This window comes from Schistocerca cancellata, chromosome 9 (genome assembly GCF_023864275.1).
Source record: "Schistocerca cancellata isolate TAMUIC-IGC-003103 chromosome 9, iqSchCanc2.1, whole genome shotgun sequence".
Classification (NCBI taxonomy): Eukaryota; Metazoa; Arthropoda; class Insecta; order Orthoptera; family Acrididae; genus Schistocerca; species Schistocerca cancellata.
Genome location: NC_064634.1, coordinates 303,503,990 through 303,528,583, shown reverse-complemented (window position 1 = coordinate 303,528,583; position 24,594 = coordinate 303,503,990). Strand labels below are relative to the sequence as shown.

Genomic DNA, 24,594 nt, shown 5'->3' with positions numbered 1-24,594 from the left:
ACAAAGAATAACAACCTTTGTAAAGTCTATATTTGCCTAATAACAAAACATAAATTGTAGAATTAAAAAATAGAAACAATAGCTATAAAGAAAATCATTAGAAAAAATAGTTAAGAATGGCTGAGAAAAGTTTATTGGAAAATCTAAAAGAACAATTTTTGCCTGACTTTGTCAATGTTTTCCTTGGCATTGACAAACCCCAGACAAAAATTTTGTCGGAAGGACAGAGGTATGTAAGACGTTGTGGTCTCCTGACCTTCATTGCTTACATATTCCGCCCTCACAATCATATTCCGCACATCAAGACGTTTCATTCGAACATAAACTCGATAAGATAAAGTCAATGTTGTATGAATTCATGTACACGATATGCAAATAACAAGTAGTGGAGCAGACAGCGTTGGCCCGAGTGCAAAGGGGGAATGAGCCCATGTTCGGCTTAAAAGCAAATTCCGCTACATTGTGTGGGAGCGACCAGCCTACGTATTCTTTACACATAGCACGCAGTCTCAGAGATTTTCACAGGGAGACAGCAAACTTCCAACGCCAATGCTACAGGTTTCCGGATTGGTCGCCTTAAACGAAACGTCATTCTCCCATGTTAGAAGAGCAATGCTGATTGGCAGACGATATTTCTGACGCCTTGAGCTGAAGGAGGAATGGAGGAGATCGAAAGATATACCCCTTCTCGTCTGGCGTGGAGAGGCGCTGTTCCGTTGTCGCTCTTGGAGCGAGGAACAAGTCTCTCCTCAGTACTTCACTGGGAGAGCACCTCTGTCGAGAGCAAATCAAAGTGTGACTCTCTATATTGAGTCGTTGCGATTAAGCGTTGTTCACTGTGTTGGCCGACACACTTATTGTGCGGTTTGAACGGACAGAGTTATAGTTAAATGCCTGCGAGCGAATTTTTGAGTGGCATCCCGGTGGACTGGTTATCTGACTGGTGTACCACGCCAATAGTTAGACTAGGGGCGAATAGGAATCCTTGACTTCATCAAGGCGTAGGGAGAGTTTGATTGGCGAAGGTCAATCCAGATAGAACGAGAGTTATCTTATTTGTCAGCAGTGAGTGGCGCAGACAGAAGTCATCGCAGCTTACGGTATTGTGTGCTACAGCTATTGCGAGCCCCATATTTCCCCCACAACAGTACACTTTACTGCATTTCACACACGACAGCTTCGACCGTACCTAGCAACATTCTAAAGGATAATTATTCAAGTTGAGTAGGCGCGCCTCTCAGCCATTCTGCCAAGTCAACAACCATCTTAAACTTTGTAGAGAAATTTCATTAGTGAATCCTATCCTTGAGGGGTAACTTCACATTCCGAAAAGGATCAGGATATAACTTGTTCAATTCATAACTAAAAGTGCCATTGTGATTTCTTAGAATTTTTGCAAAATAAATAATAACTTTCGTTAGTTTCATGTTTTTCTTACATGTTACCCAAGTATCCCACTAGTTACGTAAGGAATTTTGTGAATTTTTGTGTCATTTCCTTACAGCGGACGACTCCAGAAGATTTTTATTTCTGAAAGGTATTTCTCTTTAGAACGTTAGGAGCGTCTGTCTGACTTCTGTAGCAGTGTGGGGGTGGAAATTGCATCTTGCAGGAGCCACAGGGTAAAGGGTACATCTCAGATTAATCCGTTGCGCAGAATAACAGAAGCTCAGATCAACCCCACGCTCAGAGAGTAGCTACATCCCTCCCAAGTCTTTCAGTAATATAGTAGAAGGAGCTTGCAGCTTCTCGTAGCCCTATTACACGATCTCGTTCAGATTCAGTGAGGTGGTGATAATGACGTCTTCAACTCACCATGCCATATTTCGAAGGTTACTAACGCTCACGTCCGTTACGGCGTGTATTTAAAGCAATCCTCATTTGCATCCTCGCAGTGACACTACTAGCGCCAAATCTGAATGGACATCATCTTTCACCTGTAGAGACAAGCCTACCAACTTCCAGTTATGTCGTACAACTCCTTCTTGGTGTGCGATTTTTTTTTCCGTCAGTGTGATGGCATTGCGGATTTAACGCTCTAATTATTCGATTTAAAATTGTGAAAATCGACTGTCTTTCCCTATCATAAGTAGATTTTAAAAAGAGAGACGAAGAGTTATTTTCATCGTGGCAGCAACACCAGCAACCGTTACGAAATTGTCTCGAATCAAAAACCGCGCACAGTTGCACTGTGGGCTGTTTTTCATTCGAGACAGAGATGAAGAGATTGAAGCCGATAGAAAGCATCTAAACATTTTATCAGAGATGTATGTATGCAAGGTATCCTCCACAAAGCACTGTACAGTGGCTTACAGAGTACATATATATGGTATTTCTACGTTAGGCGTCCAGAGGTGTTGACGCGGCCGTTGCTCCCCTCGCGTTCCGTTATGAGACGCACCTGCTGGCGGCGGTGACGACGGCGATGGCGGAGCCGGGCCCCCGCCGGCCCCCGGCGTCCGCCTCCAGCGAGGCCGCCCCCGCCTCCTCCGACTCGTCCCCCGAGCTGCCGCTGCAGCCGCAACCGCTGGCGCCGTCGCCGCCGCCCCCGCCGCCCGCCAACGCCGGCGCCACGCTGAACACGGCGAACAGCGACAGCCCCGTGTTGCAGACGGGCAGTCCTAGCAGGTCGAACATGTCGTGAAGCATCGGCTTCTTCACCGCCGCGTCCACGTCGCAGTCGTTGCCCAGTGCGGGGCTCAGGTTCACCTGTCGGCGAGATCAGGCACTTCATTTTGGTTATTCACCACTATGTGGCTTCATCGCGTCAAAGTGAGTTTCCGAAGCTCGTCATCAACATGCTTATTATTAGTTTTAACGTGGGAACGTCTATTCGCTCGTAGGTCGAACCTTCGTGTATGACAAAATATCGTCAGATTTCATACGCTAATAGCTGCGAGACTAATAAAGCGTTAACAATGGTTGAAATGAAATGATCATATGACATTACTGTTTGGGAGATCCCACCTGGAGTTGTTCGTCCGCCTAGTGCAAATCCTTTTATTTGACGGCACTTCGTCGATGATGATGATGAAGATGAAATGATGATGACAACACACCATCCCGGAAAATTTGGAAATTTTTCATAAGTTCCAATGGGACCAAATGCCGAGGTCATTGGTCCCTAGGCTTACACGCTGCTTAATCTAGCTTAAACTAATTTACGCTAAGGACAACACATGCACCCATGCCCGAGGGAGGATTCAAACCTCCGACGGGGGAGCTGCGCCAACCGTGACAAGACGCCTTTGACCGCGGGTTACCCCGCGCGGCCGTCACCCCGGCACAGGATGGATAATACCTCCGGCCCGATTGGGAATTTAACCCGGGACCCCACTATATAGAAGCAGCAACGCTACCCACCTCTTTTTTTACTAGCATTTTAAGGGATCAGGTCGTGGGTTGGCAGAGGCAGACTGGACGGGGGCCGCAACCCGGAGCCTGGCCACAGTGTCTCCCCCCCTCCCGTCCAAGGAATGAAATGATTTTTTTTATTTTTGTGTATTTACTTAATTTTTCTTGTTGTTTTGCGATCTACGGGTGCAAAACGTAACATAAAGAAACTAAAGATGCCATTCAAAACAACGAAACGTAAAATGGCTCCCAATGCCATCTAAATGTAACGAATTCACTAACAAAAAACGGGATCCTGCAACGGCGCTGTTGGCGTGTATCCAGGTTGGCTTCTTCCTAACTTAAAAATGATATATAGTTCGCTGAGTACATCAGGCATAAAGATAAGTTCCTGAATCTCGCTCTGTTTTCTCCCTTCACTTTTCGCGTCCGGAACATCCCAGCTACCCGGAGACTCCACGAATAACGAATCCAAATAATTTGCAAAACATGTTCTGTATTTTACGTGTGTACCAGACTTTTTGTCAACGGTGCGATACAGATAATACGTCGCCATCCCTTTTATCCAGTTCATGGATTTTGGGCGATGGCAAAGTTATTTTGTCCGGAAAGAGTAGGTCGTCAGCTTTGATTGCTGTGAGTGCCATACACTTAAAAGCGCCAACATTTTCTTCGTGGCCGCCGGAGTGGCCGAGCGGTTCTAGGCGCTTCAGTCTGGAACTGCGCGACCGCTACGGTCGCAGGTTCGAATCCTGCCTCGGGCATGGATGTGTGTGATGTCCTTAGGTTAGTTAGGTTTAAGTAGTTCTAAGTTCTAGGGGACTGATGACCTCAGTAGTTAAGTCCCATAGTGCTCAGAGCCATTTTCTTCGTGAGAAACCAACATTCGACTGCCGTGCCGCAAACCAAACGGTGCTCGTCGGAGTCGACGACAGCGCCGTGGGGGCATATCGGTGTGTCGACCACGTGAACTGACTACAGTCGTTGGCGGATTTTCCGTTCACCACTATATACCACAACACACGCACTTCCGGTTAAAAAAAATGGCTCTTAGCACTATGCGACTTAACATCTGAGGTCATCAGTCACCTAGAACTTAGAACTACTTAAACCTAACTAACCTAAGGACATCACACACATCCATGCCCGAGGCAGGATTCGAACCTGCGACCGTAGCGGTCGCTCGTTTCCAGACGGTAGCGCCTAGAACCGCACGGCCACTCCGGCCGGCACACGCACCTCCGGAATGAATGGCCGGACACTTCGTCGATCACAGTGCCCATTAAGGTGACGTGCTCGGTTCTCCAAAAGCGCTGCAGCCTACTAAGAAATACCGCGCGCACCCTGTTCCTCAAGTTTACGAGGCCGATGCCGGCTCCTCCTCTCGGTGGTAGCGTCAAGGTATCGCAGCGAATTTTAAAGAGAAGGTCAGCGCCCACTAAATGTCCAAGTGCTGACTGTAGGTTTGAGGCAATTGTGATTGGCAACGGCAGTATGTGCGGCAGGTAACCTATTAAAGTGCCAAAAAAACACTGATATACTGCCCGCATCTCGTGGTCGTGCGGTAGCGTTCTCGCTTCCCACGCCCGGGTTCCCGGGTTCGATTCCCGGCGGGGTCAGGGATTTTCTCTGCCTCGTGATGGCTGGGTGTTGTGTGATGTCCTTAGGTTAGTTAGGTTTAAGTAGTTCTAAGTTCTAGGGGACTGATGACCATAGATGTTAAGTCCCATAGTGCTCAGAGCCATTTGACCCATTTTTTTTTTTTGGAACATATCTGTTGCCTTGCTAATACGCGAATCTTCCGCAGAATCTCGATAATTATCCGCCGCTGTACGTCGTATGTTTCCATGGAACACCACGCCCAAACACCTGAGAGTGGGAAACTTGTAATGGGCATTCCTGTTCCAGAGGGCAGCCCTCTGCCCACCTCCATACATCGGGTCTTTCGTAGGTTAGTGACACTACCCACAACGTTCTGTACTGCCGAAGCCATTCCAGCGCCACCGTTCTGTACTGCTGAAGCTATTCCAGCGCCACCTGGATTTCGTCCCCTGACTTGACCAAAAGAACGTCGTCGGCGTATGCTCGGCGTTGGAAAGATACGGTCCGTAGTTGGACGCCTTCAAGTCACTGTCGAGGGCCACGTAGTGCGGGCTCACGAGTGACTGTGAACAATATGGCCGAAGGGGGCAACCTTGTCTCACTGAGCGCTGGACGGTGATGGGTTCTGAGCGAGCGCGCGCCCTGAATCAACCATAAGTTCATCTCCACAAAAATAAAAGGGATTCCCACCTGTTCCATGAGCGCGTGTAGAAACACATAGTCCACTCCCTCGAAAGCGTGATCGAAATTTACTGCCGCTAGGGCTCCTAGTAACCTGCATGCCGACATCATTGCTATGACATTCCTGTACGCCCCTAGCGCCGTGTGCACGTCGCTCTCCCCACCTAGACACGTTTGGTCCAAATGTGTTTTGTCCTTTATTGCCGCTTGTAGGAGGACACGAAAGATACGTGCAAAGATTTTGTAATTTGCGTTCAATAATGTCAAAGCCGGGTAGCCTTGTCGTCTAAGACCACCACTTAGTTTTGGAAAGAGTATCATAATAAGCTGTGTTAACTCGGTAGCGACCTGTAAGGTAGGTGTTCGTTGTACACATGTATCCACGTCGGTCCCATGACAGGAGCAAAGGTACGGTAGAACTCAAGAGGGAGTCCGTCCGGTCCAGGAGATTTGTTTACTGCACCACACTTTAGGACTGCGTCCAGATCGTCTATGGTAATTTCAGCCATAAGGTCGTCCACTTCAATGGAATGCTCGGCTGTTGGCATTTCTCGAAGCACATCTGAGAATCCACTAGACCACCAGCTGCCGACACAATTGCTGAGCCCACAACAGGCAGATCATTGTCTGTGACCCCATCGTAGAAGTGTAGATGCGGGTGAATGGTTGTTACGAAAAGGTTCAAATTTGTGTGAATTCCTAATGGACCAAACTGCTTAGGCCATCGGTCCCTAGACTTATACACTACTTAAAGTAATTAAGCTAAGAACAACACACACACCCGTACTCGAGGGACTCGAACCTCCCGCAGGAGGGGATTGTTACGAATTAGCTTTGTGTAAAGCTATAAATTGGTGTAGCTTGGAAACGTGTTTAGCGAGGGCATTGATTTTCGTGTCATTCTGAAGAGCTTGCGGTACACTACTAGGGCTAACATGAGACAATAAAAATATTCGCTGGAATATAAGTGAAAATCGATATTAAGCTTACAAACTAACGAAAGCTGTCGTCCCATATGACTCGCAAATGGTCTCGTAATTACAGAAAACGCAAGTCAGAGGAAAGCTCGCATCGTAAGGACTCCAAAAACCCTGAAAAGCCCAGTGCCGAGCGAATACGAGAGTTACGGTAAACGAAATAAAATGAAATTCTCCTCAGTCGTTGTAACATATTTTTCTTTTACTACCTGTATCCTATTTCAAGAGTCCGTCTCGATAGCTGAGTGGTCAGCGTGACGGATTGCCGTCCTACGGGCCCGGGTAAAATTCCCGGCTGAGTCGGGGATTTTCTCCTCTCAGAGACTGGGTGTTGTGCTGTCTTCAACACCATTTCATCCCCAGCCGGCACGCAGGTCGCCCATTGTGGTGTCGAATGTAATGAGACCTGCACCAAGACGGCCGGGCCTGCTCCGCCACGGGGCAGCCGGCCAGTGACGCCAAACGTTCATTTCCGTTTTTTTTCCCTACTTCGAGATCTTAAGGTGCATTCAAAATACAAGCAACATAATGAGTGAAAGCATGAATCTTAATTACACACTAAAGGGAGAGGATTCAGTAATTTATATACTGCTCTAAAATGAAGGGATACCATGCTCTTGTGTCATTTGCAAAATTGTTTTGATAACTTCGTTTGTTCTGGATTTCATGGTTTAATGTTGGCAGTTTAAACTTAAATTTCGCTGAAGTCAGTGTTTCTAATGTTATGAGTCTATAGCCAGATTACCATATTACTTTTCCGGACGGGGTATCGCTTTTGGTCTGGTATCACATCTTCACGTATCTTGACACACTGCAGTGCCGTCCGGCTTGACATACATATAGATAGTTGATCTATAGGTTTTGATGAATGAGTTTGCGAGTACCAAAATATGTGACATAAACTGATGATTCAAAACATTATGACCACCTGCTTAATAGCTCATTTGTCCGTCTTTGGAACGAAATACGTCACTGATTCTGCACATCAGGGAACCGACAGTTTGTTGGTAGGTTTGTGAAGGAATGCGGCATTACATGTCTACGCACAGGTCATGTGATTCGCGAAAATAACGGGTCGCTGATTTGAGTTCTCGGTGGTGTCGCCAGCCGGAGATCCAGAGGGGTTCCATAGGACTTACACGAGGCGAATTTGGTCGCCGAGACATCAAAATAAGTTTACTTTAACGCTGCTAAAACCACTGTAGCACGGTTATGGCTCCGAGACGCGGTCAGTTATACTGCTGAAACATGAGATCGCCGTCGGGGAAGACATAAAGCATGATGGGATGCAGGAAGTTCTCAGGCCTCAGCACGATTTCAACTTCTACCACAGGTCCCGTACAAGGTGTAGTGGGACGCGAAATTGAAGCGTCACCCATCCACCAGTGTCAGCCCAGTTTGCAGGTGAATATAAGTTTAATTTAGTTTTGTTTATGTATTTCTGTAATATTTTTGTAATAGCTATGAATTATCTAAAGTTTTTGTATTTTTTGTATGTTTCATGTACGGAGAGGGCGGCGTAACGAACGGAGACAGCATCTTCGCTGCCACGACCAGAGAGGAAATTGCTGGCCACTGTACGTCGCGGGTCGACAGCCAAAGAGCAACAGAAGATCCTGGAACCGAGTTGTTGCGTCGTGCTTCTAAAAATTGAAAATGAATTTTTTGTACTCTTTTTGGTCTAACAATGACGTCATAGAGAGCTTAATCTTATTGAAAATGTCAGTCCTAGTTTGTCAACGTTCAAGTTCACATATGTATGTAGGAAGCTAATAAATTAGTGGATACTACTAAAGTTGAAACACGTGTTCTGAGGATTTATTCATGAAGAATTATGTGAACTGATTAATAATATATTTGACAGGATTATTGAATTTTGACAGCGGTTATCGCAACTTTGAATCTGAAAAGTTTATTCAATGTGTGCTTCTAATATCGATTAAACCAAGATAACGTGTGTCAATATAATTTCTGAGGAGAAACAAACGACGTCAAAAATTGAAAAAGTTTACGCAAAAACCAATTGGCCCGAGTGATGTAATTCTTTGCATACGACTCAACTGATGTTTTACAGTTTCGTTTAAGAACCATGCTGTGACAATTTAAAAAGAATATAAATCATTTTGAAGTGGGTTGTAACTGATGTAGGTGACGAAGTCTGCACATGGTCATATATCAAAAAGAAAATCATTTATAAACAAACCTATGCGTCGTAACACTACAAAGGGTAGGAGAACGTCTCCCATAGCATAATACTGCTCCCACCAGCCTATGTCCGTGGCGTGCTGCAACGTTTCGAGCTGCCATTCACCTCGATGACGGCGCTTGTGGAGACGACCATCGACCTAGTGTAGCAAAAATGTGATTCACCAGAAGAACCGACACGTTTCCATTGAACGACGGGCGAATCCCGATGGTCCCGTGCCCACTGCTATCGTAACTGACGATATCGTTGGGTCAGCATGTGAACACGCAGGAGGTGGTCTGCTGCGGGGCTCCATGTTCAACAGTGTACAATGAGCGGTGTGCTCCGAAACACTTGTGCGTACACCATCATTGTGCTCTTTCGGAAGAGATGCCACAGATAAACATCCCACTTCACAGAGCAGACAAGCCTCAGAACTCATGTTCTGTGAGGAATCGTGGGCGTCCAATCATTTAGCACCTGTGGTAGATTCACAGTTCTTCCACCTCCTTCTGTAGATGCTTACGACAGTAGCACGTGAATAATCGACCAGCTTTGCCGTTTTCGAGATACTCGTTCACAGGCTCTGCGTAATACACTACTGGCCATTAAAATTGCTACACCACGAAGATGACGTGGTACAGACGCGAAATTTAACCGACAGGAAGAAGGTGCTGAGATATGCAAATGATTATCTTTTCAGAGCGTTCACACAAGGTTGGAGCTGGTGGCGACACCTACAACGTGCTGCCATGAGGAAAGTTTCCAATCGATTTCTAATACACAAATAGCAGTTAACCGGCGTTGCCTGGTGAAACTTTGTTGTGATGCCTCGTCTAAGGAGGAGAAATGCGTACCATCACGTTTCCGACTTTGATAAAGGTCGGGTTGTAGCCTATCGCGATTGCGGTTTATCGTATCGCGACATTGCTGCTCGCGTTGGTCGAGATCCAATGACTGTTGGCAGAATATGGAATCGTTGGGTTCAGGAGGGTAATATGGAACGCCGTGCTGGATCCCAACGGCCTCGTATCACTAGCAGTCGAGATGACAGGCATCTTATGCGCATGTCTGTAACGGATCGTGCAGCCACGTCTCGGTCGCTGAGTCAACAGATGGGGACGTTTGCAAGACGACAACCATCTGCACGAACAGTTCGACGACGTTTTCAGCAGCGTGGACTATCAACTCGGAGACCATGGCTGCGGTTACCCTTCGACACTGCATCACAGGCAGGAGCGCCTGCGATAGTGTACTCAACGACGAACCTGGGGCACGAATGGCAAAACGTTTTTTCGGATGACTCCAGGTTCTGTTTACAGCATCATGATGGTCGCATCCATGTTTGACGACATCGCGGTGAACGTACATTGGAAGCGTGTATTCATCATCGCCATACTGGCGTATCACCCGGCGTGATGGTATGGGGTGCCATTGGTTACACGTCTCGATCACCCCTTGTTCGCATTGACGGCACTTTGAACAGTGGACGTTACATTTTAGATGTGTTACGACCCGTGGCTCTACCCTCATTCGATCCTTGCGAAACCCTACATTTCATCTGGATAATGCACGACCGCATGTCGCAGGTCCTGTACGGGCCTTTCTGGATACAGAAAATGTTCAAAAAAATGGTTCAAATGGCTCTGAGCACTATGGGACTTAACATCTATGGTCAGCAGTCCCCCTAGAACTTAGAACTACTTAAACCTAACTAACCTAAGGACATCACACAACACCCAGTCATCACGAGGCAGAGAAAATCCCTGACCCCGCCGGGAATCGAACCCGGGAACCCGGGCGTGGGAAGCGAGAACGCTACCGCACGACCACGAGCTGCGGACAGAAAATGTTCGACTGCTGCCCTGGCCAGCATATTCTCCAGATCTCTCACTAATTGAAATTGTCTAGTCAATGGTGGCCGAGCTACTGGCTCGTCACAATACGCCAGTCACTACTCTTGATGAAGTGTGGTATCGTGTTGAAGCTGCATGGGAAGCTGTACCTGTACACGCCATCCAAGTTCTGTTTCACTCAATGCCCAGGGGTATCAAGGCCGTTATTACGGCCAGAGGTGTTTGTTCTGGGTACTGATTTCTCAGGATCTATGTACCCAAATTGCGTGAAAATGTAATCTCACGTCAGTTCTAGTATAATATTTTTGTCCAATGAATACCCGATTATCATCTGCAATTCTTCACGGTGTAGCAATTTTAATGGCCAGTAGTGTAGTGAACTACCTTTTGTCAGAGTCGCCCGTCTCAATGGATTTCCGCATTTGCAACCCTTATCTTCGCTAGAGTGATCCCCCACGTCCTATCTGCTCCGATTACTCCTACATCGCGATGGGCAGTGGTCATAAAGTTTCGGCTGATCAGTGTATATCGCCGTATCTTTTGACCGTATGGACTTAGATGCCTAAATTATTTACGCCGCCAAGAGACCGCAGACCTTAGCGCTTGACATAAATTTCAAACTGGTACCCCTACATATTCCTGAGAAATAGGGGCCTTACAAACGCCCGTATCTTTTGAGTGCACTGATTTAGAAGCTTTTCCACGCCAACCGTAGACCGTAGTACCTGACAAAAATTTCATCTTGGTATCTATACCCGTTCCTGACGAAAAGGGTTCTTAACAATCGAATTGACAGACAGATGGTCAACAAAGTGATCCTATGTGGGTTTGGTTATTAATAATTGAGGTTGGGAACCCTTAAATTTTTTTTGATTATTCTATGTAACGAATGTTATTTCACAAAAGAAATTATACTGGGCGGGGTGTTGCGTCGCCTTCGTGTTTACTTCCGGGAAACAGCGAAGCAGTAGCGAACACTCCAGTATTCTTACAACTGGAGTGATTTCTGTCACCTCAGTCTATTTGTTTCAAGCGTCATATGAGTACCAGATAATTTTTCCTACGGCTATTCACCCCCAGAAGTGCCCAAGTGATCACAAACTTATTACATTTCACAACGTTTGGAGGAAAGAGATGTCCACGTTGTGCACAGAAGGAAACCAATGAAAAACTTATTTAACGAAAATTATTTCAAGAGCGTAACCTCAGCTCTACTGAAGACGAAAAATAGTTTTGGCTGTTATTTGGCGCTTACAAAGAAAACAAGACACAAAGAATAGAGTAAGACGGTGTTGAATGCTGCCTTCTAAATATACTTTGATGTGTTCGCTTGTATATGTTTTCTGGAGCAAATAAACGTTGATGTGTGACCGTCATTATGAATATCGACTATAAATCTCTCTTTTGTTTCCTTTTTGTCTCCTGAACATATTTTTCTTCTTTTGGTCTCTCAACAACGGAGGAAAGAGCATGCAGTACATGAGGTCAACTGCCAGAGGTATTAGAACGATTTTCACTTACAACTTCCGATTTGGTCGTTTCTGGACCAGGGTCCCTTACTTCAAATTGATACGTTTACCCTTTTCAACATCCTTGAAAGCTTGGAACGTCATCGTAGAATCACCCGGTATATCAATGTGAATGTGTGCTCATGTCTCTTAAAGGTAGGTACTTCAGAGCCATGTCTCCTGGACATATTTTTCTTCTTTTGGTCTCTCAACAACGGAGGAAAGAGCTTGCAGTACATGAGGTCAACTGCCAGAGGTATTAGAACGATTTTCACTTACAACTTCCGATTTGGTCGTTTCTGGACCAGGGTCCCTTACTTCAAATTGATACGTTTACCCTTTTAAGCATCCTTGAAAGCTTGGAACGTCATCGTAGAATCACCCTGTATATCAATGTGAATGTGTGTTCATGGCTCTTAAAGGTAGGTACTTCAGAGCCATGTCTCCTGGACATATTTTTCTTCTTTTGGTCTCTCAACAACGGAGGAAAGAGCTTGCAGTACATGTGGTCAACTGCCAGAGGTATTAGAACGATTTTCACTTACAACTTCCGATTTGGTCGTTTCTGGACCAGGGTCCCTTACTTCAAATTGATACGTCTACCCTTTTAAGCATCCTTGAAAGCTTGGAACGTCATCGTAGAATCACCCTGTATATCAATGTGAATGTGTGCTCATGGCTCTTAAAGGTAGGTACTTCAGAGCCATGTCTCCTGAACATAGTTTTCTTCTTTTGGTCTCTCAACAACGGAGGAAAGAGCTTGCAGTACATGTGGTCAACTGCCAGAGGTATTAGAACGATTTTCACTTACAACTTCCGATTTGGTCGTTTCTGGACCTGGGTCCCTTACTTCAAATTGATACGCTTACCCTTTTCAGCATCCTTGAAAGCCTGGAGCGTCATCGTAGAATCACCCTGTATGTCAATACAATGACTGATCAGTTAGCAGTGATTGCTGTTCTCTTTATATATGGAAAATGAAAAGAGCATATGGCATCGTTGGCCGGGAGGCCTCATCCAGGGAAATTCGGCCGGCAAGTGCAAGTCTTATTTCATTCGACGCCACACTGGGCGACTTGCGCGCCGGTGATAAGGATGAAATGATGATGACGACAACGCGATACCTAGTCCACGGGCGGAGAAAATTTCCAACCCGACCGGGAATCGAACCCGGGCCCGCTTGCATAGGATGCAAGCACGTTATCTCCCAGCTAAGCAGGCGGACACTATATACACAATACACGGTGCCAGATATTGTGATGACTGGTACTTTGATGTGTACCGACTTCAGTAAATTGGTTGTTTTTTTCTCTGTGTCTAACAGTCTTCCTACGAACACCTCATCTAATTTAATAGCTGATGTTTTCTGCACCGTTGTATATGCACCACAAAGTAGACTACACCTGTCAGTATAGACTTAACTTTTTGTGTCCATTGCCCCACACTTCAATACCTGACTTGCTGCGAAGGGGTAAATAAGCATTAACGGCTTCTTCTTGTCACTTGTACTTGGAGGAACTAAGCTACCTAAAACAAACAGTTCCTATTTATTAGTCTGCATATATAAATATTTGTGTGGGTGGGTGAAGTCATATGTGTTATCATTACTAGTTCCTTAATGCTGTTACTATATAGTAGAACATCGATTATCTTTAGGAACTGGGATCCAGAGGTATTCGAATAGCGCATTTTTTCGGATAAATAATCATTTACGAAACTACTCGTAGCAGACTGTCGAATCAGAACACCCTTAGCTGCCTAAAATTCCAAAATGCTACTAATATTTTATTGAGTAATCAGTTTCGGTGATGTATTACGCCATCTTCAGGCCCCCTTACTGACGTGCAGGAAAATTCCCACCTCTGGTCCAGTCAAAGTAGGGGTCAGCCTTCAATGACTGGTATCCGTAGATTTTTGACTCAGTTATCCCTTCGATCATCACTTGTCAGAAAGACAGCGTAATATATAGCCAGCCGAAACTGGTTGGTCAACAAAATAACGATCTGGAAATTAAGATGGCTGTGAAAGATGTTTTGGTTCGATATTCTGTACTGAACAGCCGAGATCCCGCAACCTTGTGTATAAAGGACAAATTGTACCAGTGTTCATAAGAATATCAAACAAAGAACCACTGAATTAAATATAATATTGTCTGTGTATATTTTCTATCACACATATTAAAAGTACATTGAAGCGCCAAAGAAACTGGCATAGGCATGGGTATACAAATACAGAAATATGAAAACAGGCAGAATGCGGTGTAAGGTGGCTATAATTTCGCACCTTACAAGCACTCATCTACATTCTTTGCCGTGATTTACGATCGGAATTATGTATCATTTGATAGGTTGTACATCGTACATATGAATATTTAAAGAAGGCTGACATTGTCAGGTACACCTTGTAAATAGTTGTTAATGCTTATTGCATGAAAGATGACGGAGTGTCTTTATTATCAAAATGGCGTAATGAATGATCGCCTATACTAGTAGAGGCTGGAACGCCAGTGGAAATGAAACAGCAGGCGTTTAACTCAAGCCTTGGGTGCAAAATCCCGCACAGGTGTGTTGGTCCTGGGTGGAAAAGCCGTCCTCTGCAATCTTAGTGTTTGAATGAGTTTTTTTTAGAACCATCACTCCGACGCTCCGGACGCAGTACATATGGTGATATTGCTAACTGCTTCGGCTTATTAGGGCTATTAAGCTAAACAGCTGTGATCCCGTAAATTTTATTTCCACTGAGGCTGCACGCCACTGTAGATCATCTTTGAATGTGGTGTCTTCCAGTGTTTGGTACGTAGGTGATGTCAGTTATCTCGCGTTATTTATATTAAATCCCGCAGCCATAAAAAGGGACAGATTTGGTCAACTGATCAATCATATTACTTAGGAAATCCATTTGTATCTCTTTATGTCCACTGGACATTGATATGTAAACATTTGTAATATATAAAGGAGTTTTAATCCACAATAAATGTATAAGCATAAACAGCATTTATCATTTATAGGTACTAGTTCCCTTAATTGTTCATTTATGTTGATGTTGTAATTTATATGTTAAAGAACTACACTCCTGGAAATTGAAATAAGAACACCGTGAATTCATTGTCCCAGGAAGGGGAAACTTAATTGACACATTCCTGGGGTCAGATACATCACATGATCACACTGACAGAACCACAGGCACATAGACACAGGCAACAGAGCATGCACAATGTCGGCACTAGTACAGTGTATATCCACCTTTCGCAGCAATGCAGGCTGCTATTCTCCCATGGAGACGATCGTAGAGATGCTGGATGTAGTCCTGTGGAACGGCTTGCCATGCTATTTCCACCTGGCGCCTCAGATGGACCAGCGTTCGTGCTGGACGTGCAGACCGCGTGAGACGACGCTTCATCCAGTCCCAAACATGCTCAATGGGGGACAGATCCGGAGATCTTGCTGGCCAGGGTAGTTGACTTACACCTTCTAGAGTACGTTGGGTGGCACGGGATACATGCGGACGTGCATTGTCCTGTTGGAACAGCAAGTTCCCTTGCCGGTCTAGGAATGGTAGAACGATGGGTTCGATGACGGTTTGGATGTACCGTGCACTATTCAGTGTCCCCTCGACAATCACCAGTGGTGTACGGCCAGTGTAGGAGATCGCTCCCCACACCATGATGCCGGGTGTTGGCCCTGTGTGCCTCGGTCGTATGCAGTCCTGATTGTGGCGCTCACCTGCACGGCGCCAAACACGCATACGACCATCATTGGCACCAAGGCAGAAGCGACTCTCATCGCTGAAGACGACACGTCTCCATTCGTCCCTCCATTCACGCCTGTCGCGACACCACTGGAGGCGGGCTGCACGATGTTGGGGCGTGAGCGGAAGACGGCCTAACGGTGTGCGGGACCGTAGCCCAGCTTCATGGAGACGGTTGCGAATGGTCCTCGCCGATACCCCAGGAGCAACAGTGTCCCTAATTTGCTGGGAAGTGGCGGTGCGGTCCCCTACGGCACTGCGTAGGATCCTACAGTCTTGGCATCCATCCGTGCGTCGCTGCGGTCCGGTCCCAGGTCGACGGGCACGTGCACCTTCCGCCGACCACTGGCGACAACATCGATGTACTGTGGAGACCCCACGTGTTGAGCAATTCGGCGGTACGTCCACCCGGCCTCCCGCATGCCCACTATACGCCCTCGCTCAAAGTCCGTCAACTGCACATACGGTTCACGTCCACGCTGTCGCGGCATGCTACCAGTGTTAAAGACTGCGATGGAGCTCCGTATGCCACGGCAAACTGGCTGACACTGACGGCGGCGGTGCACAAATGCTGCGCAGCTAGCGCCGTTCGACGGCCAACACCGCGGTTCCTGGTGTGTCCGCTGTGCCGTGCTTGTGATCATTGCTTGTACAGCCCTCTCGCAGTGTCCGGAGCAAGTATGGTGGGTCTGACACACCGGTGTCAATGTGTTCTTTTTTCCATTTCCAGGAGTGTAGAAGGAGGAGATAATATCACCATTAAGAGATCCTAATATCTGCTTCTGGGGGTAGTCAGACAGGGCCAAATCTTCATATTCAGGTTCAGTATTTTCCGTCACGCATATTCATTTTCTACCCGCCTGGAGTAGCATTTTGGAACGGCGCTGCGGTCGGCAACACCTATATAAGACGACAAGTGTCTGGCGCAGTTGATAGATCGGTTACTGCTGTTACAATGGCAGGTTACCAAGATTTAAGTGAATTTGATCGTGGTGCTGTAGTTGGCGCACCAGCGATGGGATACATCTTCTCCGAGGTAGCAATAAAGTGGGTATTCTCCCGTACGATCATTTCACGGGCGAACCCTGAATATCAGGAATCCGATAAAACATCAACTCTCCGACATTGCTGCGGCCGGAAAAAGATTCTGCAAGAACGGGACCAACGACGGCTGAAGAGAATCGTTTAACGTAACATAAGTGCATCCTTCCGAAATTGCTGCAGATTTCTATGCTGGGCCATCAATAAGTGTTAGCGTGCGAACCATTCAACGACACATCATCGATATGGACTTTCAGAGCCGAAGACCCACTCGTGCACTCATGATGACGGCTCGACACAAAACTGTACGCCTCGCCTGGGCCTGTCAATACCGAAATTGGACCGTTGATGACTGGAAACATGTTGCCTGGTCGGACGAGTCTCATTTCAGATTGTATCGAGCGGATGGACGTGTACGGGTATGGAGACAACCTCATGAATCCATGGATCCTGCATGTCAGCAGGAGACTGTTCAAGCTGGTGGAGGTTCTGTAATGGTGTGGGGCGAGTGTAATTGGAGTGATATGGGATCCCTGATACGTCCAGATATGACTCTGACAGGTGACACGTACGTAAGCATCCTGTCTTGATCACCTGCATCTATTGATGTTCAATGAGCATTTCGACGGCGTTGGGTAATTCCAGCAGGACAATGTGACACCTCACACGTCCAGAATTGCTACAGAGTGGCTCCAGGAACATTATTCTGAGTTTAAACATTTCAGCTGGCCACAAAACTCTCCAGAATGAACATTATTGAGCATACCTGGGATGCCTTGCAACGTGCTGTTCAGAAAACATCTCCACCCCCTCGTACTCTCAGAATTTATGGACAGCCCTGCAGAATTTATGGTGTCAATTCCCTCCAGCACTACTTCAGACACTAGTCGAGTCCATGCTATGTCGTGTTGTGGCACTTCTGAGTGCTCGCGGAGGCCCTACCCGATATTACGCAGGTGTACCAGTTTCTTTAACTCTTCAGTGTATAACAGTGAACTCTCTACATAGCCTAGATTGAAAAATTCAAAATGACCTTTAAAGTAGGTCTACACTTTAGGAAAAGAAGTCCAAAATTTATTTTTGCTTCATAGCTGAATCTCGTTTTCTTGTACTAAATATCGTAAACACTTTAAAGGCAGCAACTGCAGCATATTGTTGGTCTACCAACTTTATAGACGTCTCAAGATTTGAAAAGCTTTCTCACTGGATGGTCCTTGTCCAGCAAGGTCGTTATCACTTGGATCTTCCTCCTCGTCGCAACTATACTAGCCGTCAGTTACTGCGACATGTATCTCCATCCGTCAATAGTTGATAAACAAAGTAATCAAATTCACGTTCGAGCTTCAAACCCTGGGGAGGCTTTAATTAGCCCAGCGCCAGTGCATCTTGTATTCCAAACACGCTAATTTGAATTTCCCTACTGGAACACTTTCGGTTAACCGATGCCTTGGTTGACCAGTATTCGGATAATCTATAAGCTCTACTGTATTTTAACTCTTTGTAAGAAGGATGATACCACATAACGTTACTTTAACAGTCCAGGCGCCAAACTGCACAGCATACAACAATCTGAGCACATGCAGTTTTGGCGCCAGCGTAGAACTTAGAAGAACCACTCGTCTGCAAGCAAGCTCTGTATACTCGCTTTATCCCCGCCAGCGGGTCGTATGACGTCGGCTCCGTAATCGTCGCATTCGTGTGTTCGAAGACCGGACTCGTGGGTCTCCGCTGTTGCGCATTTAACCGAAAATGCATCCCTTGATCCGGTTGAAGGGCAAAAGCGGACTACAGGGTGTTAGGGGTATAAGTGCCAGATATTGTGATGACTGGCACCTTAATATGCGCCGACTTCAGCGAGTTGGTTGGCAACAACACCCGAGAGCTAACGGCAACGGTGATTCAGTGATGAAGGTGCAATCTCTCTCGGGGACAACGGAAAAGGGGTTTGAGGTAAAGACCACTCATAAGCAAACCGAGTCAAAAGTTACAAGCGGAAAGCTTTCTGATACCTCAGACAGTGTACCTCGTCTACTGTAAGCGCTTTGCTTTCCATATTTTAGGGAGAGATAGTATGGATAGAAACAAAAACAAATAGTCTAGTTAACATGTGCTCTAAAATGCATACCTTAAGAGCTATGAGCACCTGCTCAGTAGAGGTGTGGTTCACAGTCGCAAAGGTGAACGTGTGCTCATAGCTCTTAAAGGTAGGTACTTCAGAGCCATTTCTCCTGGACATATTTTTCTTCTTTTGGTCTCTCAACAACGGAGGAAAGAACATGCAGTACATGAGGTCAACTGCCAGAGGTATTAGAACGATTTTCACTTACAACTTCCGATTTGGTCGTTTCTGGACCAGGGTCCCTTACTTCAAATTGATACGTTTACCCTTTTCAGCATCTTTGAAAGCTTGGAACGTCATCGTAGAATCACCCTGTATATCAATGTGAATGTGTGCTCGTGGCTCTTAAAGGTAGGTACTTCAGAGCCATGTCTCCTGGACATATTTTTCTTCTTTTGGTCTCTCAACAACGGAGGAAAGAGCTTGCAGTACATGTGGTCAACTGCCAGAGGTATTAGAACGATTTTCACTTACAACTTCCGATTTGGTCGTTTCTGGACCAGGGTCCCTTACTTCAAATTGATACGCTTACCCTTTTCAGCATCCTTGAAAGCCTGGAGCGTCATCGTAGAATCACCCTGTATGTCAATACAACGACTGATCAGTTAGTAGTGATTGCTGTTCTCTTTATATATGGAAAATGAAAAGAGCGTATGGCATCGTTGGCCGGGAGGCCCCATCCAGCGAAATTCGGCCGGCAAGTGCAAGTCTTATTTCATTCGACGCCACACTGGGCGACTTGCGCGCCGGTGATAAGGATGAAATGATGATGACGACAACGCGATACCTAGTCCACGGGCGGAGAAAATTTCCAACCCGACCGGGAATCGAACCCGGGCCCGCTTGCAGAGGATGCAAGCACGTTATCTCCCAGCTAAGCAGGCGGACACTATATACACAATACACGGTGCCAGATATTGTGATGACTGGTACTTTGATGTGTACCGACTTCAGTAAATTGGTTGTTTTTTTCTCTGTGTCTAACAGTCTTCCTACGAACACCTCATCTAATTTAATAGCTGATGTTTTCTGCACCGTTGTATATGCACCACAAAGTAGACTACACCTGTCAGTATAGACTTAACTTTTTGTGTCCATTGCTCCACACTTCAATACCTGACTTGCTGCGAAGGGGTAAATAAGCATTAACGGCTTCTTCTTGTCACTTGTACTTGGAGGAACTAAGCTACCTAAAACGAACAGTTCCTAATTACTAGTCTGCATATATAAATATTTGTGTGGGTGGGTGAAGTCATATGTATTCTTTACATATAGCTATTGAAAGGGTCCTATAGTACCCTCCCATTTCACTGTCATTTTATTTGCTTTCCAGTGCACGTTGCATCCTACAAAACAATTCAGGTGTTTTCGTTGCTAAATTTCGTACCAGAGAAGACTAAGCTATGATTCAATCTAGACCTAGCCTGTTTCTTTCTACGTAAGCATAATATGGTTGTTATGTTGGTTCTTCCAAGACTTACAAATGCGTCTATAACAACATTATAAGTGTTCTATGCTTTAATATGTAACCCAACTCACGTCTATGATTCCATAAAATGTTTATCCCTTGTTCTCTTATTCCAATACTCTCTGGCATGCGTGAGTGAACGAATGTGGGTGTGTTTCATTTTGATGTAAGGTGGTTTAGTTTGCTGCAGAGAATCAGCGGCAGTCTTACAGAATTGCCAAACCTTGTAGTTTTCAGGTAGGCAAAGAGGTTTGTTCCTCTTGTGTGAAAGTTACCGGTGTTAGGTTGGTGGCGGAAGCCTCATCTCTGGGCTTTCCTGGCCACGGGGTCGTGTGGGAGAAGTTTTAATGTGAGGTGGGCAGTCTGCTTCCAACTCTCCGAGGGTCTGCAGCCGAGGTCTCTTCGAAGAAGGGTGAGTTGATTTTTAACCGCGTGGGGTGTTTGTCTGATAGGAAGAGCTTTTAGTTATTGAACTCGCGTCTTCTCTTACAAAGATTGCTTTGCTGGGTCGCAGCAAGGAATTGAAGGCTTTTGCAGACTTTCAGTTCCATTCCTAATGCAGACTTCGGTCCGTAAGAAGAACGTAGCACAAAGGTGTTGCATATGTTAAAGCGATCTCACGTGGGAAATGCGTCCTTGGTTCAGTGTGAATGTTTGTGTGCCTGCGCCTGCGTGTGTATACATTCTAATCTTTTCAGAATCTTGATAATTTTTGCCTCTTTGTGAATTTTCTTTGTTTCATTACTATATGTCCGTTGGAAACCACCCACGTGGGGTAATATTAGTGTTGTTACCGCTCTGCCATTACCCTTTGTCTATTCAGGTGTGCCCTCTATAAAATGTTAATTGCTCGCAGCTGCGTGGCTTAATGTTGCTAAAATTTGGGGACAGTACGTAGAAATTGTGTTTCCGCAAACCACGTGCCGCGCGGTGTAGGGCACCTTGTCACAGTCCGCGCGGCTTTCCCCGTCGGAGGTTAGAGTCCTCCTTCGGGCATGGGTGTGTGTGTTGTCCTTAGCGTAAGTTATTTTAAGTTAGATTAAGTAGTATGTCCCCCCCCATGAACCATGGACCTTGCCGTTGGTGGGTAGGCTTGCGTGCCTCAGTGATACAGATAGCCGTACCGTAGGTACAACCACAATGGAGGGGTATCTGTTGAGAGGCCAGACAAACGTGTGGTTCCTGAAGAGGGGCAGCAGCCTTTTCAGTAGTTGCAAGGGCAACAGTCTGGATGATTGACTGATATGGCCTTGTAACAATAACCAAAACGGCCTTGCTGTGCTGGTACTGCGAACGGCTGAAAGCAAGGGGAAACTACGGCCGTAATTTTTCCCGAGGGCATGCAGCTTTACTGTATGATTAAATGATGATGGCTTCCTCTTGGGTAAAATATTCCGGAGGTAAAATAGTCCCCCATTCGGATCTCCGGGCGGGGACTACTCAAGAGGATGTCGTTATCAGGAGCAAGAAAACTGGCGTTCTATGGATCGGAGCGTGGAATGTCAGATCCCTTAATCGGGCAGGTAGGTTAGAAAATTTAAAAAGGGAAATGGAAAGGTTAAAGTTAGATATAGTGGGAATTAGTGAAGTTCGGTGGCAGGAGGAACAAGACTTCTTGTCAGGTGACTACAGGGTTATAAACACAAAGTCAAATAGGGGTAATGCAGGAGTAGGTTTAATAATGAATAGGAAAATAGGAACACGGGTAAGCTACTACAAACAGCATAGTGAACGCATTATTGTGGCCAAGATAGATACGAAGCCCACACCTATTACAATAGTACAAGTTTATATGCCAACTAGCTCTGCAGATGACGAAGAAATTGAAGAAGTGTATGATGAAATAAAAGAAATTATTCAGATAGTGAAGGGAGACGAAAATTTAATAGTAATGGGTGACTGGAATTCGAGTGTAGGAAAAGGGAGAGAAGGAAACGTAGTAGGTGAATAGGGATTGGGGCTAAGAAATGAAAGAGGAAGCCGCCTGGTAGAATTTTGCACAGAGCACAACTTAATCATAGCTAACACTTGGTTTAAGAATCATGATAGAAGGTTGTATACATGGAAGAACCCTGGAGATACTAAAAGGTATCAGATAGATTATATAACGCTGAGACAGAGATTTAGGAACCAGGTTTTAAATTGTAAGACATTTCCAGGGGCAGATGTGGACTCTGACCAGAATCTATTGATTATGACCTGTAGAATAAAGCTGAAGAAACAACAAAAAGGTGGGAATTTAAGGAGATGGGACCTTGATAAACTGAAAGAACCAGAAGTTGTACAGAGTTTCAGGGAGAGCATAAGAGAACAATTGACAGAAATGGGGGAAAGAAATACAGTAGAAGAAGAATGGGTAGCTTTGAGGGATGAAGTAGTGAAAGCAGCCGAGGATCAATTAGGTAAAAAGACGAGTGCTAGTAGAAATCCTTGGGTAAAAGAAGAAATATTGAATTTAGTTGATGAAAGGAGAAAATATAAAAATGCAGTAAATGAAGCAGGCAAAAAGGAATACAGACGTCTCAAAAATGAGATCGACAGGAAGTGCAAAATGGCTAAGCAGGGATGGCTAGAGGACAAATGTAAGGATGTAGAGGCTTATCTCACTAGGGGTAAGATAGATACTGCCTACAGGAAAATTAAAGAGACCTTTGGAGATAAGAGAAACACTTGTATGAACATCAAGAGCTCAGATGGAAACCCAGTTCTAAGCAATGAAGGGAAAGCAGAAAGGTGGAAGGAGTATATAGAGGGTCTATACAAGGGCGATGTACTTGAGGACAATATTATGGAAATGGAAGAGGATGTAGATGAAGATGAAATGGGAGATACGATACTGCGTGAAGAGTTTGACAGAGCACTGAAAGACCTGAGTCGAAACAAGGCCCCCTGAGTAGACAACATTCCATTGGAACTACCGACGGTCTTGGGAGAGCCAGTCCTGACAAAACTCTACCATCTGGTGAGCAAGATGTATGAAACAGGCGAAATACCCTCAGACTTCAAGAAGAATATAATAATTCCAATCCCAAAGAAAGCAGGTGTTGACAGATGTGAAAATTACCGAACTATCAGTTTAATAAGCCACAGCTGCAAAATACTAACACTAATTCTTTACAGACGAATGGAAAAACTAGTAGAAGCCGACCTCGGGGAAGATCAGTTTGGATTCCGTAGAAACACTGGAACACGTGAGGCAAAACTGACCTTACGACTTATCTTAGAAGAAAGATTAAGGAAAGGCAAACCTACGTTTCTAGCATTTGTAGACTTAGAGAAAGCTTTTGACAATGTTGACTGGAATATTCTCTTTCAAATTCTAAAGGTGGCAGGGGTAAAATACAGGGAGCTAAAGGCTATTTACAATTTGTACAGAAACCAGACGGCAGTTATAAGAGTCGAGGGACATGAAAGGGAAGCAGTGGTTGGGAAGGGAGTAAGACAGGGTTGTAGCCTCTCCCCGATGTTATTCAATCTGTATATTGAGCAAGCAGTAAAGGAAACAAAAGAAAAATTCTGAGTAGGTATTAAAATCCATGGAGAAGAAATAAAAACTTTGAGGTTCGCCGATGACATTGTAATTCCGTCAGAGACAGCAAAGGACTTGGAAGAGCAGTTGAACGGAATGGATGGTGTCCTGAAGGGAGGATATAAGATGAACACCAACAAAAGCAAAACGAGGATAATGGAATGTAGTCGAATTAAGTCGGGTGATGTTGAGGGTATTAGATTAGGAAATGAGACACTTAAAGTAGTAAAGGAGTTTTGCTATTTGGGGAGCAAAATAACTGATGATGGTCGAAGTAGAGAGGATATAAAATGTAGACTGGCAATGACAAGGAAAGCGTTTCTGAAGAAGAGAAATTTGTTAACATCGAGTATAGATTTAAGTGTCAGGAAGTCATTTCTGAAAGTATTTGTACGTAGTGTAGCCATGTATGGAAGTGAAACATGGGCGATAACTAGTTTGGACAAGAAGAGAATAGAAGCTTTCGAAATGTGGTGCTACAGAAGAATGCTGAAGATTATATGGGTAGATCACATAACTAATGAGGA

General features: G+C 45.3%; 1 protein-coding gene across 1 annotated transcript in view; it reads right to left on the bottom strand.

Annotated features, from left to right (window-relative positions):
- Positions 1 to 24,594, bottom strand: part of LOC126101371 (uncharacterized) — a 422,171-nt gene that overhangs the window by 67,041 nt on the left and 330,536 nt on the right. The window contains exon 8 of the mRNA XM_049912038.1: positions 2,402 to 2,709. Within this exon, the coding sequence (XP_049767995.1) occupies positions 2,402 to 2,709 (308 nt within the window). The remainder of the gene's footprint in view (positions 1 to 2,401; positions 2,710 to 24,594) is intronic.